Genomic DNA, 25,183 nt, shown 5'->3' on the forward strand with positions numbered 1-25,183 from the left:
AAAAATCAATAAATCAACAAGTTAAAAAATTATGCTGTGTTGAAAAAACTGGGCATGTGCAAGCCAGTGATGATCCAAGAATAAACCTTGCCTGTGGCTCGTGGTTTGTCTAGCTTAAGGCAAACCATGAGCCTTAGTTCAAATGCAGTGACTAGTCCATGGCTTAGTTCCTTGAAGTGCAGCAGTAGAAAGACCACAAGAGGAGAGGAGCAACGGTGATTTTTCCTCTGTGCACCCGCACTCAAGTGTTTTTGCGTAGCCATGGTTGCATGTGAACTGTGTGTGTGATTTGCAGTAGATTGGCAAGGATTCCTGATTCCCATTTGTTTAACAGTGGCAGCAATGAAATGATGCCCTGTCTCAGTTATGCTGCTGAAATGAAGAAAGCCGGGAGTGGATTTTTGTGTGGAAGGGCTATGCGCTCTATTCAGTTCTGTGACTTAAAAAAAATCCCTGGAGTCATAATTATTTGACCTGAAAGTTGCTTCTCTTGTACCAGGCCACCAGATTTCAGGCTCCTAGGAGGGAAAAAAGCCTGAAGTCTGCCCATAGAGCATTGATACTGTTATATAAGCATATTTAGTTTCAGCAGTGGAAAGGAAATTGTGCCTAAACCCTACTATTTTTTCCTAGCTTAGCCTGTTTTGCTCTGCTTAATATTTCTCCACCATCACTCTCTCCGGTCTCACCCAATTTATGTGGTTCTCCCACAGTCTTCTGTGATGTTTCTTAACTAGTATGGAGGAATATTCAAACAGCAGAGCCACACTGGAAGCAATAATGTTTGGTAACATGAGGTGCCTTAATTAACAAAGCTGAGGGAGTTCGCTGGTGGAGACTGTGAAACTACCAGAAACATAAATGTATTTTTCTTTATGTGGCTGAATATTCATTTCCATGCTCCTTTAATAACTTTTTATATAAAAAGTGATAATGAATAACAATTAAAAGTTTGTAAGAAAATGGAAAATATGATGTATGGCTTCACCTAGAGTAGATCATGCACATCTAATCTGATAATTTTTCAGCAAGTTAACTCACACAGGTGTGAGTGTGCCTTTTTTGTCTTTTGTTTTGAATACGAGTAAATGTAATGATTTAGTCACACTGTAGTCCAGCACACATTTTGACAGAGGGTCACATAGGAAATACCTGTTTGGGGTGCTTCTGATAATTGTTGCAATTTTGACTTTTAGGAGCTCAGATGTGCCAGATCAAGCAATGTCATACATACAGGACAAGGCACCTTCATCTGCTCATATACAGATCTGGCCCAATGTGGCCTAAGTTGCCATGCAGGGTGCCAAGATTGTCTTCAACAATCCTCCTTGCTGAAATCCTTTAACTGACAATGCAGGGATTTTTTCAGTTTTCTCTTGAGCTGTTGTGATGGGCATATTGCATTTTCTGCGTTGTCATAACACTCTACTGTAAGTGCAAAATGTAGTACAAGGGCTTATTTCCTAATGTTCCTTACTGTAAGGCTTTTCAGTGGTTGCTCATGAGAAATCAGGCTGACACAGAACTCCTAAAAACTAAGTTCTTTATTGTGAAGTTATTTACTCTGCAGAGTCCGGGAATGTCTGTTTCCGGTTTTTTGCCCAACATAAGAGGCGCGGGATCCTGAACCCCCGCCTCCCCCTTCTACATCCTTCCTCTCTGCCAAAATGGGGTGACAGAAAGGGTTCCTCTCCCCCTCTTCCTGCTTGGTGCTGAGGCTCTCCATCCCTGCCACAGCCCCTGCTCCGACTTCCTGCTTTCATCTCCCCCTCCCCACTGGAAGAGCGATCGCTTCCTCCACTCGAGGAAGACGACAAACTACTCAAAGGGGATGGTGGTTCCCTGTACTGCAAATGCCCCGGGAATGCTTCCCGCTGCGGCGAGGGGGGTTTCCTGACACTTACCATGGTCTGGATTCTGATAGAAAAAATAAAAATAGATTTGGTGGGAGCAGTTAGTAGTACCACTGTTCTTACACCACTGATCTCCCTATCATTTTTGGTTAAACACAAAATAACACTATTTAAATCCACCAGTCTTTCTTTCTTTCCTTCTTTCTTTCCTTCTTTCTTTCTTTCTTTCTTTCTTTCTTTCTTTCTTTCTTTCTTTCTTTCTTCCTTCCTTCCTTTCTTTCTTTCTTTCTTTCTTTCTTTATACTTACATTGAAGACATTAAACAGGGGAGTGGATCATTTGGAATGGCACATCCACTGACGCTGCGTGCAGATACACAACTACCTAGAATATTTGTTTTAATCCAGGGTAGCCAAAGTGGTGCCCTCTAGATGTTGTTTCAGTGCAATTCCCATCTTCCCGGCAATTGTTCATGTTGGCTGGGGCTGAAGGGAGTTGAACAACTTCTAGAGGGCATCATCTTGGTCCCCCTGCTTTTAGTTGCTTTTTCAAAATGGAGTGGAAAACGAAAGGCAGTTTTGCAGGCACTGACATCAGTGAATGAATCTCAGAATTGTGAGCCTTAATGAAGGGATGAAATACATTCAGGCACAGCTACACAGGAACAGCGCACTTAAACCATTTTAACACAGGGGATGTGGACTTGAAGGCAGCAAATAATCTTGATTGAAATCTAGTCTTTTCCATATTCTAGTTTTTTTGTGTTTAGGTTTTTTAAAACCAAGGCCAAGGGTTCCTCAGGTGAAGTCCAGCAAGAGCTGAGCCATAAGCTTCTGCGGATAGTGTCACTCAACTCTGGTGTTTTGAAGCTATATATTTGTTGGCATCGTCAATCATTTGTTGCAACAGAGCATGAAAGATATTCCAGTATAATGGCAGATTACCAATATGGTCATTGCTTTAAATATCTATTGCTAAACTTGGTAATATTTTCTTCTTCTGGTTATTCATACTGCCAGCTTCCCATGGCATTATAATAAAAGCAGGGATGTACTTTTTTGCCATTACATTGGAATTGCTAGCTGTGCTCCTCAGAATGAGGAGCGTTTCCTTAGTGCTGTAAATATGGACAGATGTTGAAAGCTGTTTTGCATATTGCTTACTCAAAGTGCCGTTTTATTTGCCATGTAAATTACGACAAAGTTTCTCAACTGGTTCTCAGATCATCTTATGGATTGCTGTAACCCTGCCTTATGAGACAGGCAGACTCACTGCCGCCATTAAATATTTTATCCACTCATGAAAACTTAATATGCTGGACTAATGTGAGAACTAGCAAATGGAATTGCGAGAACCAAGACATTACAGAGTCTGTTCCCTTCTTTTCTATCCTTTCATTTTACTTTGTCTCGTCATTTATTTTTATTACCCATTTCTATTATCTGTATCTAAATTGCCAACCAAATAGCGCCTTCTGTTACGTAGGGTTTATTTTTTGTTACGAGAGAGTAGCAGGCATGAGGATGGAGGGATCTAATATCAGTAGTGATAGATAGCATGCCTGCGTTGTTGTTTTTTTGGCTCAGCCTTTTTATCATCTCTGCCATACTTGAGAACTGTTAGTTTTCCGCTGTGAAGGACTCTAAAGCAGAAGGAGTGAGTCATTCAATATGTACTATGTTCCTGAAGGGAATCTGCAGAAGTGTAAAAGCAGAAATTGCAGAAGCGTTTCTTAGGTTACCTGCAGTTCTTTACCCATAGCATTTTGCAACTAGGTATAGTTTAAACCTTTATTTTTGCAGCAGGGAGAAAATTTGAGAAACCAAGGGTGTTGATTTCTCACCCACCAAGTGTTTGCATGGGCTGCCGAGTTTCTGCAACTTTTCTCCATCATTGAAGACTAGGAGCCAGAGATATTTGGCAAGTCTACCAGTGTTTCTGTTTAGTTGCCAGTTTGTCCTGTGCTGGAATTCTAGTGGTTGATGTTTGGCACATTTATGAGACGAGAGCTTGGGTGTCTGGATGCTAGTAGTAGAATGTTATCAGCACAGAGGCTTTACTTCACTCCCTGCACAATGCCCCCATATTAAGATGCTATTATATGGGAAAGGAGTGAATTTTAAGGGGAGGGGTTCTTCAGAAACTATTTTTATTTATTTATGTCATTTACATCGTTCTTCCTTGAAGAATCTCATAACAGCTGCTGAGCCTCTCACAGCCATGAGATGTAGGTTAGGCTAAGAGTGGCTTTTCCAAGACAACCAAGATCATAGCAGAGCATGGGTTTGACCCATGGTTTTTCACTGACACCATGATCTAAGCAAGTTATAACGCCAGTGAGCATGGTATTGCTCAAGTATAACCTCTGCCCCAGCAAACATGGAGGACTCGCCTGCGCTCTTTAGGCTATGGAAGCCGCCTTCATCCTGATGTCCTTCAGATGTTTTGGACTACAAGTCACATCGCCCTGGCAATGATCAGAAGCACTTCTCTAGAACATTCAGAGACCCACTGTCCAAATGGCTGCGAAAAGTCGCTTACCTTGAGTGACCTTGACTCTGCAGTTGTTGCAGTTCTAGATGAAGTACCCAATGCCAGAGGTGTGGGATCAGTTTCCGCAGTCGGCTGATGTCAACATACATGCTCAGAGATTTGCAATGGTTGGCATTTTGCTACCAAGACCAGGTTCAAGGCGTTGCTATTAGCAATCCAAAGCAGCACACAGTCCGGCTGGAAATTGTGTTCCAATCTGCAAGCCAAGTGCAGGACACTCATATGTGAAATCCTCTCTCTCTAAAGACAACACTCATTCTTCTCTGCCCTTCATCCACATTATTTACTCTTGCTGGAGAGGAGTTGAGTGGAGAAATACATGACATTACACCATGTTGCATATTTGCATAAATACATGTTATTGCAGAGGGAACTTGTTGAGGAGAGGGCTGAAATTATATGAGGGCAGAAAACAGTGGGATGGAGAGAGGATGTCATAGGGAGTATCACATTTTTGTGGGTAAACTTGGGGGGTGGGGAAGCCTGACCATTGAAATTGTAATATGGATATTCTCTTTCTTTCTTTCTTTCTTTCTTTCTTTCTTTCTTTCTTTCTTTCTTTCTTTCTTTCTTTCTTTCCTTCCTTCCTTCCTTCCTTCCTTCCTTCCTTCCTTCCTTCCTAGTAGAAACATTGATTGGGTTGTTTCCCAACAATTATCAAAGGCTAGAAACTTGTGGTTTTGCTTTTTAATGAAAGGTGAGATTCTCAGGATCCAGCTCAAACCCACCATCCAGTTAGATGTGATGTTAGCCAGCGGCATTTTTGTGCTTTATAATGCAATTGCAACCATCCCGGTTTCCCCTATGGTTTTGGGCCAAGGCTTAAAAAGACAAAAGTCGTTTTATGCTCAGCTGTAAGTCAGAGCTATATCAGGTGAAAATGTTTCACTCCTCGGCTATGTTGAAAGTACTGCTTGGTGCATAAACCAAACTTTTCTATCTCCAATGCTCTAGACAATCCTTTTTCTCATAGATATCAACTCAATGTGAAATTAATTGCTCTGCAGATAGCTCTCACAAAGCCTACATATCACTTTAGTTTCTAAAAATGCTAATTTGGGAACTAATGTGGGATTTAGTGCAGGAGTGTAGTTCACCCTTAATTTTTGTATTTATAATATCTAAAGATTGCATAATGACTATAACATTTAGTGTGTATCACTTTACCCTATTTATACTCTTTTGTGCACATTAGTATGGTGGTTTTCAAAGCTTGTTCTTAGGCAACCCTGGGTTCCTTGGAAGATTATCAGGGAATTCCCTGAAAGACTGTACTACCGTGTTTCTCCTAAAATAAGACATAGCCATAAAATAAGCCGTAACCGGCTGATAAATGATAATTCCAATATCACATAATTTTATAAATGCTAATTTTGCCATTTGGCTTCATCAGCTGAATAAATACAGTTGAAGATAATATACAAGCAGAGACCTTACAGGCACTCCAAACACTTCAGTCTGAAATAGGGATAATAATCCGAATATCCTTGCCCTTTTATTTGCTCCGATTCCTCGCGGGAACATCACGTTTATACTTTGGATTGTTATGATACTACATACATCATCGCCAGATTATGCTTTATCATCCTTTGGAACTATCATTTGATTTGTATAGACGGCACCGGACTTGTAGGATCCTCTCTTGTACCTCCATACATGAACCTTCACACTTACTATGGAGTTTTAGCATGGACATATTACATGTACATTGATTCATCATACATTTGATTTGGTCAGTCTGCATGTGTTTTGTTTGATTAGCATTTATAAAATTATGTGATATTGGAATTATCATTTATCAGCCGGCTACGTTGGTTTGTATGTTTATGCATAGTTGTACGTAACTAAGGTTTGTGTGTTGTTGGATAAAATAAGCCGTAGCAGGATTTCTACGCATTTGTGAAATATAAGCCCGGAAATAAGCCATAATGATAGCTACCATTGTCCCCGTCCCGGGCCCGCCACCTCCTCAGCCCCTCTTGCACCCCCTCGCAGGGAGCCAGCGAGCAAGAGGTGTGCACAAACGACGCCTCTCGGCCGAGTCCACAGCGCAGGGAGCCAGCGAGAGAGAGGCGCACTGCTCCTGATGTAATAAAAATAAGACGTCCCCTGAAAATAACACATACTGTGTTTTTTTGAGAGAGAAAAATAAGACAGTGTCTTATTTTAGGGGAAACACGGTATCTATTTTCTCTGGCAATGCACAACTGCAGAGCATAGCTGTCAAGTTTCGGATTTGAAAATAAGGGATCAGCAGCCTCACCTATCCCAGGGACAGTCACATGGCAGTGGTGGGCGGAGCCAGAAGCAAAAGTGGGCGGCACTGGTGTGAACGCGCGTAGTAGGCTTACTGTATTTTGGAAACGCTGCCCGTGGGCTACGACGCCTGTAAGCGCGGGAAATGGCTCCCGCTTGCTTTGAGGCTGCAAGGAGGCGAGGTCTTCCCAGTCCCTGGCCAGCAGGGAGAGGGAGAGGAGCTGCTTCCTTTGAAAAAACGGGAAATTAAAGGGATATAAAAAATAAGGGATAGCAGCGGGAAACTGCTTGAAATAAGGGAGATTCCCGGGGGAAACGGGATACTTGACAGCACTGCTGCAGAGGAGGGTTGTGTACCTTCTAGAGCACAGATCTGCCAAGCAAATATGATGGTGCCCAACATACCTGGGTGGTAGTGGGCATAAACTGAGAATGACTAATGTCTCGGGTTTCTCGTGAGTATGGTGTTTGTTGTTGTTTTTTGCAAAAGATGTATAAGGTTTCATCAGCAAACAAACTAGTTTGTAAATGGTTTCCTGAACTAAAAGATATAAGTTTGAAAACCACTGCAGTAATGGAATAAAAGTATTAACATGTTATAGTGGCCTGATTTCCACTTAATGCAAAGCCATGGTTTAGTCTGACTAGCTTTACCATAGTATTGGCTGCTAACAAATGACTTTCATAAGCCATTGTTTGTTGTTGGTTTATAAGCCTTGGTTAACCATGGCTTGCCATTACATGCGCACCCACTCCTCATCCTTGTGCCAGAAGCAGACGTAGAGGTTGCTCTCACCATAGAGCTGTTCTGAGTGTAGCTTTGCCTGAAGCTAGTTAGGAACATAGCTTCCCCCCTTCAAAGTTAACCCATATGAATTTAACCATTGTTAGAAGGGAAACAAAAATAATTTATCCTGCTTGAAGCTTGTCTGACATTGACCCTCCTGCTTATTTTATTTATGTGTACCTTATTCATCAGTTGGCCACTGTTTGGGTATTGAGGGAGACTTTGTTCTCTCTTTGTTTGTGAACTTCCTTGAAAGGTAATATACAAATATTTAAATAAGTTGAACTCTTGTTTATGATGCTTACTGAGAAGACAAGGCTATTCCTGTTGTAAACTTTCAGTTCTTTCTTCCTGTTTCAGATTGTATTAGAAAACAGCAGCCGTGAAGACAAGCATGAATGTCCTTTTGGTCGAAGTAGTATCGAATTAACAAAGATGCTGTGTGATATCTTGAAAGTAGGAGAGTTACGTAAGTATGATCTGTGCATTGTAAGCAAGCATTTTGTAGTGTACTGAGAGTAGTCTGGTGAACTGCATCACAACATTTCCTACAGACTCCACCCACCCACCCTGGGTTCGAAATTAGCAGGGCGCCAGGCGCATTTTGCACCTAAAGATTTTCCTTTTGCGAGCACCTCAAAAAGTCTGGGTGCCATTTTTTGCGCCTCAAGGATTACTGAAATGTATGTGCTTTGAAGCCTCAAAGTAACAATAGAGAATATGTTAAGGAGTTGAACAATAAAGAGTAGAACGTTTTGAAAACAGCCCCCCCCCCCCAAAGTACGTGAATTTCGATGAATTTTAATCTCTCTCCCCCCCCCCAATGCTGCTGTGCCATACCTACTCAACTTGTGCATTGCCAAATATCATAGCTTTGGGTGTTGTTTTCAGTTTTTGCTTTTTAAAAGCTTATTAAAATACTAAATTACCATCTGTGATGCGGGCATCTCAAAGCAACATACAGCAAATCGTAAAATACAATTAAAAAGACAGTTAAAACCATCAGAAACAATTAATGACAATCAAGCGGCTCCCAAAAAAATTCTACAGTCATGGACATCAGTAGCCAGCAATAAACGGTGGGTTTTGCAGCTTCCAGTGTCTCTAAGTATTTAATCTGGTGGGGCTCTCTCCATACTTCCCCCTGCTTCTACTGTTGCCACCGTGCTGGGAAACAAGCCAGGGTTTGGCTTGCTGTGACATCTGAACCCAGGCTCGTGGTTTGTTTTCCCCAAAACACCAAGTCCCAAACAAACCTTGGTTACCGCTCACAAGCTGGGATGTCACAGCAATCCAGACTGGCAAACAACAGGAGAGAAGCAGGGTGAGAACCTTTCAGCAGTGGGAGCCAGCACGTTCACTATCAGCCGGAGTTGGGGGGTACCTTCTTCAGGCCAAGGGTTGCAGCTGCTCATGAGAAATCTTGCAGGAGTTATATGCCAGTGGCAAAAGTGGGTTGGGCCAGAAATAGAAATGGGGATAATGACAGACGTGGTTCTTATTTCTGCGCAATCTGCCACATTCCAGCCATAGCCACATCCGGGCAAACACAGGGCGTTACCTCTGTTCAAAGACACAGCAAAAGCATTGCTGGAGGGTCAGAGTAGGGCTCATGGGGGGTCCTGGGGGCCAAATAGAGAGGGCCAGAGGGCAGCATCTGTTCCCCAAGCCTGCAGTTCCCTAGCCCTGCATTAAACCATAGTTTGTTTTTAGCAAGCAACCATGGTGTGCGAACCGGGTCACATTATCTGCTCAGTCTTATGGTTTAATGTGGTCATTTTATCTGCTTTCTTAATATCACGTTAAAAGTGCTAAGACACCCTGTCATATTTTCCTGTAGTTTTAGGAATGCTATGCATATTGGTGTGAGTAAAAGGACAAGGCAAAGGAGTTCATGAGCCCAAGGCTTTCTCTTGCTCTTCTTCCTTTGACTTGCTAGACAGAATGGTCAACTTTCTGTAGGCCCATAAAAGGGTTTTGTTTTGTTTTTTGGTTAGTGCTCTAAGAATGTGGAAACCATTTGGAGGGTTGATGAATTCTATTCCTGAACATTTTCCAGAACTGCAGTAAATGCCACACATTTGAACTGTTTTCATTTATGGCCCAGTTGAAGCAACTTGGGGGATAGCATTGGCATCTTTAATGTACAATACTTTACAATCTAGTTTTTCTGTTTAGATCTTTGTTTGGCATTAACAGGGAGTGTATTGCATAGAATAACCACAGCATAGAATTCTTTACAAGCAAACTATATTCCTTCCGAAGAAAATATGTAGTTTTGATGTATCAGGTGCTCTGTGTTCCGCAAACACATACATCTGATTTGTTATGCTGTGCTGTGAGAACTGTCACTTTTAGGAGAGCTTTCAGAATGATTCCTTCTATTGGCAATAAAGGCTGTATTGCTCAATAAAATCTGCAGTCCTGAAGTAATCTGTCACAGTCTAGGACAAAGGTATATCTGACAGTTTAGGCGCTTAATATTTCAAAATATGTATTTATGCTACAATTGCTCCTCCTGTAGAAATTCATAGCTTGCTGGTGTTGCACAGGAATGCACTTTTAAAAATAACTTCTGAAATACATAATTTAAAAGACACTGAGTTCCTTCCGTCTTGTGGAATAGTTAACGATCAAAATTTTGTTAAAGTGCAAAGTTGGTGATTCAGCCTTAAAAAAAAAAAATGCAATCTAGCGCTGGCCCTAAAAACATTATTAAAACTGTTAGAATTGTATTTAAATGCCATAAGACACCAAGAGCCATATCAGGTTTTTTACTGTCCGCACAAATATGTATTTAAAAGTACAATGCTTGTTGCAATACTTCATTACATTATTTGAAAGGTACCAAGACCATTCAGCTTATTTCCTACACTTTACAAACTGCAACTGTATATACTGTATACTGTGAGATCAGCAGCAGGTACCATGGATAATGGCACTCAACCACCTTACTAAATATTGTGGGTTCAAGACCCAGCTGGCAGCTTCCTAGATGGTTTTTGCAAAATGAACCTCATGGTTGGGTGCAGGGAGGCCCCCCGGGTGGTGTCAGTAGTTCTGGGGAAAAGGGATTAGACACTGAAGTTGGTGGTTGGTTGTGCTGCTGGTCAGATCAATACTTTATGTGAATGAAACTCTTGTGGTTTTATCACATGGCTTGCTATGAATTGAATGGATATACCAAACTTGTGAGCGAATTTGTGACATACTGATCTTAGCATGTAGCCACAGGCCTACATCTGATTTTAAAGGCCTAACTGTATGTTACCTTTAAATGCATGGTTGCCACTATTTTTCCTCCCATCTCTTGGCAGCCTTTAGTTACATCAGACATGTAATATGACATCATAATGCTCAGCATTTCCTTGCTCACCTGCAGCCAGTTTAGTGGGAGCTGAGAAACAAGGAGAGCTGGGTTGGTGATTTAAGGTAATTTAAGCTTGGCGTTTAAGGTAATATGTAGTTCAGCCCCGACAGACTATCAGAAACAATTACCCTGCAGCATTTGCAGTGGAATACTTAAACTGGAAGTGGCGGAGCAGCGGGTGGTGCTGTGGTCTAAACCACAGAGCCTAGGGCTTGCCGATCAGAAGGTCGGCGGTTCGAATCCCTGAGACGGGGTGAGCTCCTGTTGTTCGGTCCCTGCTCCTGCCCACCTAGCAGTTCGAAAGCACATCAAAGTGCAAGTAGATAAATAGGTACCGCTCCATCGGGAAGGTAAATGGCGTTTCCGTGTGCTGCTCTGGTTTGTCTGTGGACAAACGCCGGCTCCCTCGGCCAGTAAAGCGAGATGAGCGCCACAACTCCAGAGTCATCCGTGACTGGACTTAACGGTCAAGGGTCCCTTTACCTTTACCTAAGCTTGGTGTTTAAGGTAATACGTAGTTTGGCCCTGACAGACTATCAGAAACAATTACCCTGCATCATTTGCCGTGGGATACTGAAACCGGAAGTGGCGTAGCCGCCTTCCACAGAGCTGCTGTGCCACATTCACTCTCGGTCAAAAAGGCCCTGTGAATTTGCTGTTTGTGTTTGGGCTTCCAGCTTGACTCTTGTCACTCAGTCTTTGGCTCTTTGCTATTGTTGTTAATCATTTTATGCAAGTTAAAGTTCCTCTGCCTGTGGTTCTATGATATCTGCAGTTTGGTGTTTGCAGCCTAATTTGCAGAACCATCAAGGGCAAGTCAAGATTGGCAGCGGGAGGTCCTTTGAATAGTGGAATAATGATTGTAATAGCTGCTTTCCCTAGCACAGCCTTAACATTCGAGTGACAGGAGCTGCTTTGTAGCTAAGGGCATGCCAGCATAGTTTTTGAGTATGTTGAAATAAGACAGATGTTCAGCTCTGAAAGATTCCCACATTGGTAGCATTTACCCCTTTAAAAAGATCTGTATTTAACTTTTATTACGAGCCATGCCAGGGTTATGTGACTCATGTTGTTCATAATCTTTAAGGAGGCCTTTTTTGTGTGTGAGCAAACATATTTTAGCATTTGCTTTTTCTTTTAATGTGGCGGGATTACATTCCGATAGACATTCATGGTTAGCCTTGTTAAGCATTTCAGCTCTGTTTATTGACAAAGCAGCTTTTACAGGCAAGGATATTGGGATAGCCAAGAAGGAAATGTGGAAGCATTTGTGTTTATTTTAGATTAACCACAGAATGTCAGGTCATTTGAGCCCAGGAAACTGTGGTTAGTATTACTTAGGGTTAATTTCAAGCCAGCTAATGTCAAACCATTGTTACGCAAGCAGACTTGTTTATACTAACCATAGTTAATAACAATTAACCACAGTTCTGAGTCCAGAGAACACAACAAACTCTGGTTAATCTAAAGCTGAAGTGAAAATCCCACATTGCGGCTGCTTTGTATTCATGTGGAAAACACAATCCTATCTCTTACCAATTAATGTTTCTTTTTGAATTTTTAATGCAAATTGTAGGCAGATGTTTCTTAGTACAACTGGTATTGAATCTCTTGAAAGGACCTAAGGAGGTACTTCAGGTGTGGCCAAAGGCTTGAGCAAATGCAGGGTGCTCCCCCCTTGTTGCTTTAGTGATATTGTCATCACTAATGCTCAAAAGTGGTTTGTTATAAAGTTGAAAGTTTCTTTGGATGCACCAAACAAGTTGTGCTGTTCTGTGGATCCCAACTTAAAAACACAGTTCAGCCCAGACACTGAGGTCCAGCTCCGAGGGCCTTCTGGCAGTTCCCTCCCTGCAAGAAGCGAAGTTATAGGGAACCAGGCAGAGGGCCTTCTCGGTAGTGGCACCTGCCCTGTGGAACGCCCTCCCACCAGATGTCAAAGAGAAAAACAACTACCAGACTTTTAGAAGACATCTGAAGGCAGCCCTGTTTAGGGAAGCTTTTAATGTTTGATGTATTTATCGTGTTTTTAATATTCTGTTGTGAGCCACCCAAAGTGGCTGGGGAAACCCAGCCAGATGGGCAGGGTATAAATTAATAATAATAATAATAATAATAATAATAATAATAAATACAAAATAGCTGAAATAATTATACAAGCAACAGTGCTATATAGGAGAACAGATGAAGTCTTTGAAAGAATCTTCAAGAAAACTTGCCACTTTCCTTCCTTGCATTTATCAGTAGTCCATTTGGCAACAGTGCTTAGCTTTGAAGTATCAGGAAATTAACAGGGCATATATTGCTATATTTCTTTGCCAACAGATCCCTTTGCCCTTAAAAAATAATGTAAATGAGTAACTGGAGGAGCTAGAACTGCACAGTGAAACCAGCTCTGCAATTAGGGCAGAATACTTAAGTGTGGGCTACTGGTGTTCTAGTCCACTTTGAAGTTTCATCTATCACTTTTTCTCTACCTAAACGTTCTTGCTAATGAAAGGCTTAAGAAAATTAGCTTCTAACAATTAAACTTTGCTTGCCCTTCTCTGAGATCCTTAGATCAGTTTAAACCACGACCAGGAAAAGCTACAACCCCCCAGGCTTTTGCAGGCTTTTAAAGAAGTCAGCTGAACTTTCAGTACTGCTGGCTCAGTAAAACAGAGGTCAGTGTGGCATTTTGGAACTGTATTATGGTTTGGCTCTAATTATAATGGGAAGAGACCTGGAGGGCCATCTATTTTTGGTATTTAAGTCACATGTTGTATTCCCTGCACAGGTAGGATGATTGTTGCAGGTATTGCAGGAACTGCAAAACTGGAAATGATTATTTTTGAGAGCATAAATTGCACACGCAGCTGAAAAGATTCAGTGCTTAGTGGCCTTTGGCCTTTGAACACATTGGGAAGATTGCAGATATTAAACACATTACGGGGTTGTCGGGTCCTGCGCCATCAGCCACTCTGCTCAGTGTCTTCATGTTCAGCATGACATCTGAATGGAATATACAGATGCACATCTGATAATGGGCAATCCGTACAGAACATAATATGCAAATTGCATGAAGGTTAGGAAGGAATATGTAGGCATGTAGTATCATGCCCAGCATTCAGTATACGGACTTAGATTTTGTTTTGTTTTGCAAAGGTAACGTGAAGATCCAAGGCTAGAAACAGAACAAGATAATTGCCTTTAGATTGCACTTAGTCAGGACTAATGTTTCACACTGATTTCAGTGGAACCCAAGTGTAACTAACCCTACATGCCTTCCCAATTTTATTCATCCACTCCATTCCACAAACCACTGGGTTTTGCCTCGATCTAGGTCTTAAGGTTCATACACAAGTTCAAGTAGTTTGACTGGGAAACTAGCTCACTCGGTAGAGCACAAGACTCTTAATCTCAGGGTCATGGGTTCAAGCCCCACATTGAGCAAAAGATTCCTGCATTGCAGGGGGTTGGACTAGTTGACTGTCAAGGTCACTTCCAACTCTATAACAAATTTATGATTCTGTGGTTTCACTCTGGGAGTTGGAAAAGATTCTTTTGGTGCCTGCATAGATGCAGACTGATCATGATATTTGCGTGGAGAAGGAATTCTAGCCGAGCTCACATTGTCGAGTAATCCTGTTTCAGCACCCCCAACCCCACCCAGGTTGCATGCTGTATGATTTGGTACTCTTTGAGTCATCTAAAGCTATTTGCTCTACCTTCACGTTTTGTGCGGCGTACCTGCTGTGCTGTGCTGTGCTGTGCTGTGGTCTGGAGAATCGGTGGCCTTTTGGTCCCTTTAGTGGAAAGATTCTGTTGTAATACTCATAGTATTAGGTGGTTCCATCTGTCAAAGTACCCTTCTTCCCCCGATCAAGTACCCATCTTGGTGGAACTCAAGCAACTAGCCACTGTACTAAGCTTGAGCAACTCTTGTCCCCATCTTTCACTTTTCTTCCTAATCTCTTGCACAGACAGCTGACACCTCTGTAATATATCCTGGACTGTTGAGATGAGAGAGGGAGGGAACAAACAGTAACACAAAGCCCTCACCTCCTGTTCTCCCTTGAAATTTACTGTTTTAGTGGCAAGACCAAGAAACAAATCAGGAGAGTTGTAATACCCCTGCATTTTTTTGAGAACTATGCCTGTTTGGCCAGGCATTGGTCACCATCCCAATAGTAACGTTCAGTTGAAAACAGGATGTGCCAGGCAAACTGCACCTTGGTTCATACGCTCCAGGCAGTGACCTTCATGGGATGGAGCAATGAGCAGTGGAATCCCTGGTTCATGCATAGTTTGATGTTTGTGGGCAAGAGGAAAGTATCAGCATGCTCTTTCTGCATGCAAAGGCCACCAGAGGCATGGAGGAAGGAGCAGGTATGCTCTGGAAGAACAAAAGCCCCATGGTTAGCCTGGCAACAGTGTCATCTGTCAAGGCAGCTACTTCCTGGCATGGAGGAAGGAACAGATTGTAGAAAGGGCAACCAGGGGACATACACTGAATATGAAGATAGCTACTTATCTGACAGGTCACCTGTATGGGAACATAACTGATCAACCCACTTTGTTGTTGTCGTTTAGTCGTGTCCGACTCTCTGTGACCCCATGGACCAGAGCACGCCAGGCACGCCTATCCTCCACTGCCTCCCGCAGTTTGACCAAACTCAGGCTAGTCGCTTCGAGACACTATCCAACCATCTCATCCTCTGTCGTCCCCTTCTCCTTGTGCCCTCCATCTTTCCCAACATCAGGGTCTTTTCCAGGGAGTCTTCTCTTCTCATGAGGTGGCCAAATATTGGAGCCTCAGCTTCAGGATCTGTACTTCCAGTGAGCACTCAGGGCTGGTTTCCTTCAGAATGGATAGGTTTGATCTTCTTGCAGTCCATGGGACTCTCAAGAGTCTCCTCCAGCACCATAATTCAAAAGCATCAATTCTTCGGTGATCAGCCTTCTTTATGGTCCAGCTCTCACTTCCATATATCACGACTGAAGAGTTTGGATTTGATATCCCGCTTTATCACTACCCTAAGGAGTCTCAAAGCGGCTGACATTCTCCTTTCCCTCCCTCCCCCACAACAAACACTCTGTGAGGTGAGTGGGGCTGAGAGACTTCAGAGAAGTGTGACTAGCCCAAGGTCACCCAGCACCTGCAGTGAAGGAGCGGAGACGCGAACCCGGTTCACCAGATTACGAGTCCACCGCTCTTAGGAGGCAGCTTCCAAAATATGGTTTAGTGCCTACATGTTTGCAGAATCACTACAGACCAAGAATTTATTTCACATTCCCAGCTTCTGGCTGAAGAGGAGGGGGAATGCTCTGTTATTAAACTGGTAAGGCAGTAAAGGGCTTTCCACACTGAGTGCTAAAACAAAATGCTCCTTCGCTCCATGCTATTGCCTAAACATTATTCAGCCAGCCTTTATATTCGTAGAGGAGGAGTTATGTTTAATGACCAAAGTCAAAGAAGAAAATATTTCTAATATAAAAATATTTTTACGCTCAAGCTTAATTAGAGTTTTCTTGAAAATGGAGGTCTGCTACCAACCATGAATCTAATGGAAATTCTTTTCTCATTCGGTAGCAGTGGAGGAGGACTGAATAATAACGTGTGAGTTTTATTAGCAGGACAATCTTCCCCCTAAAAAAAAAAAAAGCATTTTCAGTTTTTTGAAAGCTAGATGAAATAGTTCTCTCTCTCTCTCTCAACTTTCAGAAAAAAAGTTGCCTTAGGGTGGCAATAAGAAGAATTAAATTGAAATTGGAAGGGGGGAAATAGTCATTTATCTCTTGTATGAAGGCAATGGAAGCAGCGACAGAGCAGGGCCGAGATGAAAATGGACACGAAATCCCATTTCTCTACAGATCAGGCAGGGGGTAGGCAATGGATTGTAGTATGAGGTTTGTGGGATTGTAACAACTTTCTGAACCCTTATTGTCCGTCTCCAGAGCAGTTATTCATTCGTTCAAAATGTGCCTGAATGTGTTCCCTGGAGAGCTTGAGCAATCGTAGAAAAGGTGGACCAAAAAATGGACAAAAGGACTCCAGCCTAGTTTTGACATAATCTTCCCAGTCACACATTCTAGGAACATTTAAATTGTCTGTTGGAATTGTGTCTTTGTCCAGAAAATATAGTGAGGTTCCGGTGTTGAAACTAAGCAGCACTGTACTAGACAGCTTCCTGAGTGGAAGCTTCAGCTTATCTGAAATAAAAGCAGGATATACAGTGGTACCTCGGGTTAAGTACTTAATTTGTTCTGGAGGTCCGTTCTTAACCTGAAACTGTTCTTAACCTGAAGCACCACTTTAGCTAATGGGGCCTCCCGCTGCCGCTGCGCCGCCAGAGCACAATTTCTGTTCTTATCCTGAAGCAAAGTTCTTAACCTGAAGCGTTATTTCTGGGTTAGCGGGGTCTGTAACCTGAAGCGTATGTAACCTGAAGCATACGTTACCCGAGGTACCACTGTAATTGTGATAAATAAATATATGTGCATCTGCTTTCAGTACACAGGTGATCACCGTGCAGTAGAGGAGACAGTCATGGGATTTGTTTGGGGGGTGCCAGGACTTGCCTACTCATTCAGATACGTGGTTCGCAAGCTTGTCATGTAACCTGTCTTGAGTCCTTGGGATAAAGCAGTCAGGGTCAAAATATAATGCAGACATTTATAGATTATTGCATTTTAATGTTCTGTTGGAAGCCGCCCAGAGTGGCTGGGGAATCCCAGCCAGATGGGCGGGGTATAAATAAATAAATAAATAAATAAATAAATTATTATTATTATTATTATTATTATTATTTATGCTACCCGAGTTAGGAAGAGAGCAGAGAGAATTGTAGCAGATCCTTTACATCCCGGTCATCATCTGCTTGATTTACTTCCATCTGGACCTCGCTACAGGACTTCATATACAAAATCGGCCAGGCACAAGAATAGTTTTTTCCCTTGTGCCATTAAATTGTTAAATTTGTAGTTGTATAGCTGACGGGAAGGTAAAATATGGGTGGGGTTTCTTTGCTTCTTTGTATTGTGAGAGGAACAGTGTCTGTATGTTTACATTGCAATGTAACCGAAACAAATTCCAAGTATGTTGGAAAATGTACTTGGCCAATAATAAATTATTCCTATTATTATTATTATTATTATTATTATTATTATTATTATTATTATTATTATATCGTGGGGTTGTGGTTAGTGTTAGGCCAGGGTTGAGGAGAGTTAAGTTTTCCATCCCCATTGTGCTGTGGCACCTAGCAAATGCCACGGCGTTGTCAGGGGAAGTTGGGAGAATAATGTATATCATCACATTGAGCTCTTTGAAGTCATGGTGGTGTATTTGAATGGAGTAAAATGCATAGTTCTGTATGAAGAAGCTGTTCTTCAAATAGATATATGACTAGTACTGATTCCAACAGTGATAGCATCCCAGGTATGCACAGAAATGCAACCTCATCCACTCCTATTTTCTTTCTATCCTGACTCATTCTCTTCCTTCAAATACACATTGCCAAACACAAGGGCGCATACAACAGAATGCCAATTTGTTTGTGTTTCTGGATGGTTGTTAAGTATGCTGCCCTAACTTTGTTTTCTCCAGGGATTTTTAGGGTTCGTTTTACCTCTGCTTCCAATCTTCAGTCTAATATTTGCATATTAATAGGCAATTGAAAAAACATTATGTAATTTTTTACAGTGATGAATATCTTATAAAATCAAATTGCCTTTAGGGGTAATTATGCCAAAGTATATAATCTAGGGAGAAAAACCATCACCGGTGTTTAATATTTCACATAAAGTTAGGTATGAAGCCTTCTGCATTTATATAGGTTGTTCTGTTACAGCCGACAGAATGATTTAATTTTAGAGCAGCATAGTGAATTAAATGCTTTAGAGGTATATGTATGTGTTAAATGTGATATAGCTTCAGTATTTTAAATAGTAAGAAAGTATGCCAGGCAGCAATATATTCTGCTGTTAGGATAAGACTTTTCTATTTGGCCCCCATTCATTTCAAAACTTTATCCAATATTTGGGTTAGAAAAATAGAGGCTTTTAGATTTTTCAAACCTGGGTCATGCCAATTTGCATGTTGTTTCTTCCACTATAACAATTAAATGCAATCTTGAGGAAAGCATACGATGGGTAAAGTTTGAAACAGGGATGCATTTCCCCTTAAATGATTGATAAGCTAAAACACATAAAGATTGACCTCTGGCATTAAATGCTTTTTTATTATGCGTCTCTTTTAAGTGTCTTTCCCCCACCTTACACTTCCTAAGTAGGCGAACTGATTTGGGGTACTATCTTCTGAAACTGCCACTTCTGTAAAATTGTTCATGCCTTCTCCTGAGGGCAGGCCCTAGAACTGGACTAAATTCCTATGGCTAGCCATGGTTTGTTGCTGTAACCCTGGTTTTAAGACACCAAATTTACAGTGAAACTATGATTTAGCTTGCACAGCTAAACTCTTCCCCTAGAGGTAGAGAGACACTAGCAAGACCTGTGTGGCTCCTTGTCAGCACACAGGGGCGTAGCAAGGGGTGGTGGTCCGCCCCTGGTTCCATAATGGAGGGGGTGCCAAATTAACAAGCAACAATTTTTTTGGAAAAAATATGATTATTTTTTTTAAATGCCTGCTCCGAAGGTCTTATCTTACTATGCTAGGGATTATATAGCTATATATGAAATTTCATGCATATCGGTTAATATCTTGACCCTCCTCCACCAAAATAGCTGTTCACTTGGCTGTTTTCCTGTCATGAAGGCTGAAATTTCAATTCAGTGGAGCACTTCCTGCTCCCAACCCTAACCCTGTGGAAAGCCATCTAATTAGACTTTAATTTGATTTTGAGATGTTTTTAGGAGGTAATTTAATTATTGTTTGATTTTATCCCAATGTTATGTATCTGATGTTAGCCACCCTGAGCCCGACTTTGGCCGGGGAGGGCGGGATATAAATAAAAGTTTTATTATTATTATTACTTGTTATTATTCCTTTGTAAGAAAATATGAAATAACGTAAAACCATTTTTGCGGGGGGGGGGAATCAATGGGGGGGTTGACAAGAAATTTTCTGCACCGGGTACCATTTGACCTTCCTATGCCTCGGGGGGGGGGGGATTTTTTGCCCCTGGGTACCAATTTACCTTGCTACGCCCCTGCCAGCACAGATGCTGAAATTGTGTAAGTCATGGTTTGGTTACTTCCAGGACTGCAGTGTTGTCTGCTTCGTAACTCCGTGCTGTTGCTCTAACTATGCACCAGCCTTTCCCAACCTTGGCTCCCCAGATGTTGCTGTATTTACAAATCCCACCATCCTCAGTCAGCCGTCCCCAATAGCCATGGATGATGCAGAATGAAGTTCAGCAACCATCTAGGGACCCAAAGTTGGGAAAGACAGCACTTTGTTGTTGTTCAGTCGTTCAGTCGTGTCCGACTCTTTGTGACCCCATGGACCAGGGCACGCCAGGCACGCCTATCTTTCACTGCCTCCCGCAGTTTGGCCAAACTCATGCCAGTCGCTTCGAGAACACTGTCCAACCATCTCATCCTCTGTCGTCCCCTTCTCCTTGTGCCCTCCATTTTTCCCAACGTCAGGGTCTTTTCTAGGGAGTCTTCTATTTTCATGAGGTGGCCAACGTACTGGAGCCTCAACTTCAGGATCTGTCCTTCTACTGAGCACTCAGGGCTGATGTCTTTAAGAATGGATATGTTTGATCTTCTTGCAGTCCATAGGACTCTCAAGAGTCTCCTCAAGACAGCACTAGGGCCTTCCTAACAGTGCTCTGAACAGAAGTGAGATGCAAGCACGATCATTTATTGTTGTTGTTGACCTAAAAAGTTGGTTCCCCCCCTTTCTTCATTTGGATCAAGCCATATTCTCAAATATTAGTAAACGTGTGCTGGGGATTGCAATGGGACATCTGTTACAAAGGAAATTGGAGTTCAGTGACATTCTATATACAATAGTTGCTGTGCTTTGTTCAGTTGTAGGAAAAAATGCTTCCTTGTAATACTGAGGGACAAAATAGATTGCCACCCCTCTCAGTCCCTTGCCTTCCATTCCTGTATCCGACCACATATATAAATCAAGCATTGTAAGAGTTTCATTCGTACCATATTGCTATGAAATCTCATAGAGCTGATTTGGCCTATGCTTTATGGATTTCCAGTAACAAGGTAGCAGAACCCTCTCCTTTTACCACCTTTTACTGTGCTTCCAGCTCAGTAATGGATTTTTATTAGAGTCTCCTCTGACTTCTCACAAGCTCGATCTACTTTGGGCAGATTTATTGCTGTTTACATTCTGGGTGATGTGGTTTAAGGACTATGTATTTAATTTTGAGATGATGCATGAACAGAAAGTGCCAGCCTATTTCAGATACGGGAGAATCAATTCTGTGTGCCAATAAATTTAAATATTGATGTAGGAAGCATCCTGCTTATCATTCAGAATGATGTGGTATCTTTTTAATTATAGCCTCTTTGCTTTGTCAGTGCCAAAATTAGCATTTGTAAGGTCAAGCCGAGAAGATGTGCCAGTTAAGCTTGATTTTCCTTCTTTTTTCTCTTTTTCTTTAGTCTCTGTTGTACAACGTGTAATCCACCCTTTTGGAGAACTGCTAGAAAATCAAAAGTTATTTTTTTGGGGGGTGGGATCCAAAATGCTTTGCAGCTGCTTATCCAAAACAAAGTTGACTTTGGGTGTGTCTTCCCTTAAAAAAAATACATGTATCAAAAATAAAAGTATATATGTTACCCATAAGGCCACATTTCTGTAAACTAAAATACATTAATAATAGGCCAAATATTACCCCATATATGGGGTTTAACTATTCAAACTGGGGCATGTGCTTTTCTTATACAAGCATACAGACATTGTCATGTGGCAAACTTCTTTTGAAAGTCAAAGGACTTCCAAAAGCACTTTGGGATGTTGCTGTTCAATGAAGATACTCTTTAAGAAATCATTCTGGACATGTCTAAGCTTCAGATAGCATCATGGTATGGTCTGAAGGCTTTATAAGACCACCATCTTGCTATAGCTAAGCAGGTCTGGGTGTGGTCAGTGCCTAGATGGGTGACCTCCCAAAAGACACAGACGCTACCTTGGGTTCCATGATGGAAGACTGTCAGGATATAAATGTGAGAAAATAAATAAAATGGAAAAAGTCGCTCTGGATCCTGGCCTTTATATCTCTCAGATACATTATTAGATCAATAGTCTTCCGCTTCTTTAGACCCAGGAATAATGTCTTGCTATGATGGTGTTTCTGACACTACACTGTATTTCATCACCCACCAACCTCAGTTGAGGGTTCCTGGCAGTCAACGTGACTTGCCAGATTGCACTGAGATAGGAATGACATTTATACACAGTAGAATAGAATTTACTGGCCCATAAAGGACCAGGTGCATAGTCTGGTAGTCATTTTGGACTTACAGCTATCCATGGGTGTGCAGGTCAATTCTGTGTCCAGGGCAGCTGTCTACCAGCTCCACCTGGTACGCTGGCTGAGACCCTACCTGTCTTGCCAGAGTGGTACATGCACTGGTTATTTCCTGCCTGGACTACTGCGATGTGCTCTATGTGGGGCTACCTTTGAAGGTGACTTGGAAACGACAACTAATGTGGCAGCTAGACTGGTGACTGGGAGTGGCTGGCGGGACCTTTTCACACCAGTCTTAAAGGATCTACACTGGCTCCCAGTACGGTTCCAAGCACAATTTGAAGGTTTGGTGCTAACCTTTAAAGCCCTAAATGCCCTCATCCCTGTATACCTGAAGGAGCATCTCCACCCCCATTGTTCAGCCCAGACACTGAGGTCCACCTCTGAGGGCCTTCTGGTGGTTCCCTCACTCTGATAAGTGAGGTTACAGGGAACCAGGCAGAGGGCCTTCTCAGTAGTGGCTCCCAACCTGTGGAACGCCCTCCCATCAGATGTCAAGAAAATAACTACCAGACTTTTAGAAGACATCTAAAGTCAGCCCTGTTTAGGGAAGTTTTTAATGTTCACTGTTTTACTGTGTTCAATGTTTTCATTTGTTGCAAGCCACCCAGAGTGGCAGGGGCAACCCAGTCAGATGGACATTATTATTATTATTATTATTATTATTATTATTATTATTATTATTATTATTATTATTATTTCATGTGTTCTTTCCAAAAGGCATTGTTCTTAAATGCAATTTCAGAAGTTTGATACTATTCTTATTTTTGGAACCATTTATTAACCACCTAATTTGTTTCTTGTCTGGAAGGCAGTCAGTAACAACTCGCATGTGTTATCCACTCATTCCGTCTTTTCCCTTTTATAAATCAGATTTACCAATTGTCAAATGACTAAAGAAAGCATATAATTGACAGGGGGAATGTTAAGAGTAGTCTGCAGTTGTAGAAAATCATCAGTGCTTTGAGGGGGCTCAAAAAAGTTGGGCAGAGTTCCTCCATTGTGCTGTGGGGAAAGTCCCAAAAGGACAACATGAAGGCACAGCAGCAGCAGAGGGGATTATTGCAGCCGCAGCGTTTATACATCTCAGCCTTAAGACATACAGGTTTCTAGACATTTAGGAAGCATTCCTAAGAGTTTATTAAAAACTGATGGAGTTGATTCTTTTGCAGTCAAAGTAGCTGAGTTGTACCAAATTGAAATTTTAGAGCTAAGGCATCACTTTTGTGACAGTATGAACCTATCGGTATATCATTTCATCTTGACTGGTGAAATGTTCAGTAATCCTATCATTCAGGAAAGCTGCTTCTAAAATATGTGGAAATGTTTCAAGCAGCCTCAGTCATTTGAAGAGTAACATTCCACATGCTTTATCATTGATGAAGGAAATTTACAGAAGGCTGAGAAGCTTACTCTTATGCTGAAAGCTCTATTGATTTTTCATAGAAAAATACTGATGCCCTTCCCTCAGCTGTATTTTCTCTTTCCCGGCTTTTCTGCAAAATGACTTACAAAGAGGCTCGCAAGCCTATTTTGTTTTGAAACCACGGCTAGGCTGTTGGCTTGGGGCGTTGATTTCTGCACACCATCGTAGCTTTGCGAGGAATCAAAGTGGATTTGAGAAGGTATTCCAGATTGATGGAAAGGAAAGGGGAAGAGGCTTTTGATAGGAGAAGTACAAATTTGATTAACCTGTGCTGTTACAGAAATCAGTCATGTGAAAAAGTCAAAAGCTGGAATGTTAAATCACATACTCTGCAACAGGGAACTAGAGGAACAATCCCTGCCGCTCCCCCAAATGAACTGGTATTTTCTTGATGCCAGGTTCTTGCAGAGTAAAGCAAGTTTATAGGACAAATCTGTTTTTATCCCTCCCAGCTTGAGCTATGAATTCCGTCCTATTAATGAGGTAGTAACTCCATATATCTCCTATACCAGAGAATACTAAATAGCTCTTCTAACTCAGGATACTTCTTCTTTCAAGGGGGAAAGGATTAAATAGTCCCCCTCAGCTAGTACATTGCTTCTGTAAAAAATATATATATAAAAATGGCTATATCACCCTGTAGGAAAAGGAGAATCTGTACTGCTTGAGATTTTGGAATTGTTATCATCATTGTTTACAGTGCAATGCAATTGGGGATTAGCAGCAGAGATCAGAAGAGACCTGGGCTCAAATTTCCTGCCTGACACACTCAGCCTAACCTACATCTTAAGTTACAGGTGGGTAGCCGTGTTGGTCTGCCATAGTCAAAACAAAATCAAAAATTCTTTCCAGTAGCACCTTAGAGACCAACTGAGTTTGTTCCTGGTATGAGCTTTCGTGTGCATGCACACTTCTTCAGATACACTGAAACAGAAGTCACCAGATCCTTAAATATAGTGAGGGAGTGGGGAGGGGTATTGCTCAGAAGGGTGGTGGGAATGGGTGATCAGCTGATAGGTGTGGGAAACCTGTTGACGACTCCTATGTTTTCCACACCTATCAGCTGATCACCCATTCCCACCACCCTTCTGAGTAATACCCCTCCCCACTCTCTCACTATATATAAGGGTCTAGCTTCCATCATTTCCAGACAGCATGGCAATGGTTAGGGCTGGTTTTACATATTTTGCAGGGTGCACGAGATCCCCTACCTCCATCACTTCACAGACAGGTGCATTATATTAAGTTTTGTCTTAGTTTCCAAAACTTGGGTCTCCAGCTGTTTTGGGACTACAATTCACATCCCTGACTACAAGTCCTGCTAGCTGGAGACCCAAGTTTGGGAAGCCCTGGCCTAGGCATCAAGCACAAGCTGGAAAGTGGATGAAGCATGCTGCCAAGATGCGTCCCAGCATGACATATTGAAAAGAGTTAGTATGAAATGTTTGGTCAGGCCACATTACTGAAGAACATCTTTCTTCCAAGGTCCATGACTCA

The 25,183-nt window shown here is 41.9% G+C and overlaps 1 protein-coding gene across 2 annotated transcripts in view; it reads left to right on the forward strand.

The window, feature by feature from the left end:
* The window catches only part of ELMO1 (engulfment and cell motility 1), a 296,344-nt gene that overhangs the window by 141,858 nt on the left and 129,303 nt on the right, over window positions 1-25,183 (forward strand). For both annotated transcript variants that reach the window (XM_033165673.1, XM_033165674.1), the window contains one exon: window positions 7,810-7,918. In XM_033165673.1, coding sequence (XP_033021564.1) covers window positions 7,810-7,918 — 109 coding nt within the window. The remainder of the gene's footprint in view (window positions 1-7,809; window positions 7,919-25,183) is intronic.

This window comes from Lacerta agilis, chromosome 12, assembly GCF_009819535.1.
Source record: "Lacerta agilis isolate rLacAgi1 chromosome 12, rLacAgi1.pri, whole genome shotgun sequence".
NCBI classification, from domain to species: Eukaryota; Metazoa; Chordata; class Lepidosauria; order Squamata; family Lacertidae; genus Lacerta; species Lacerta agilis.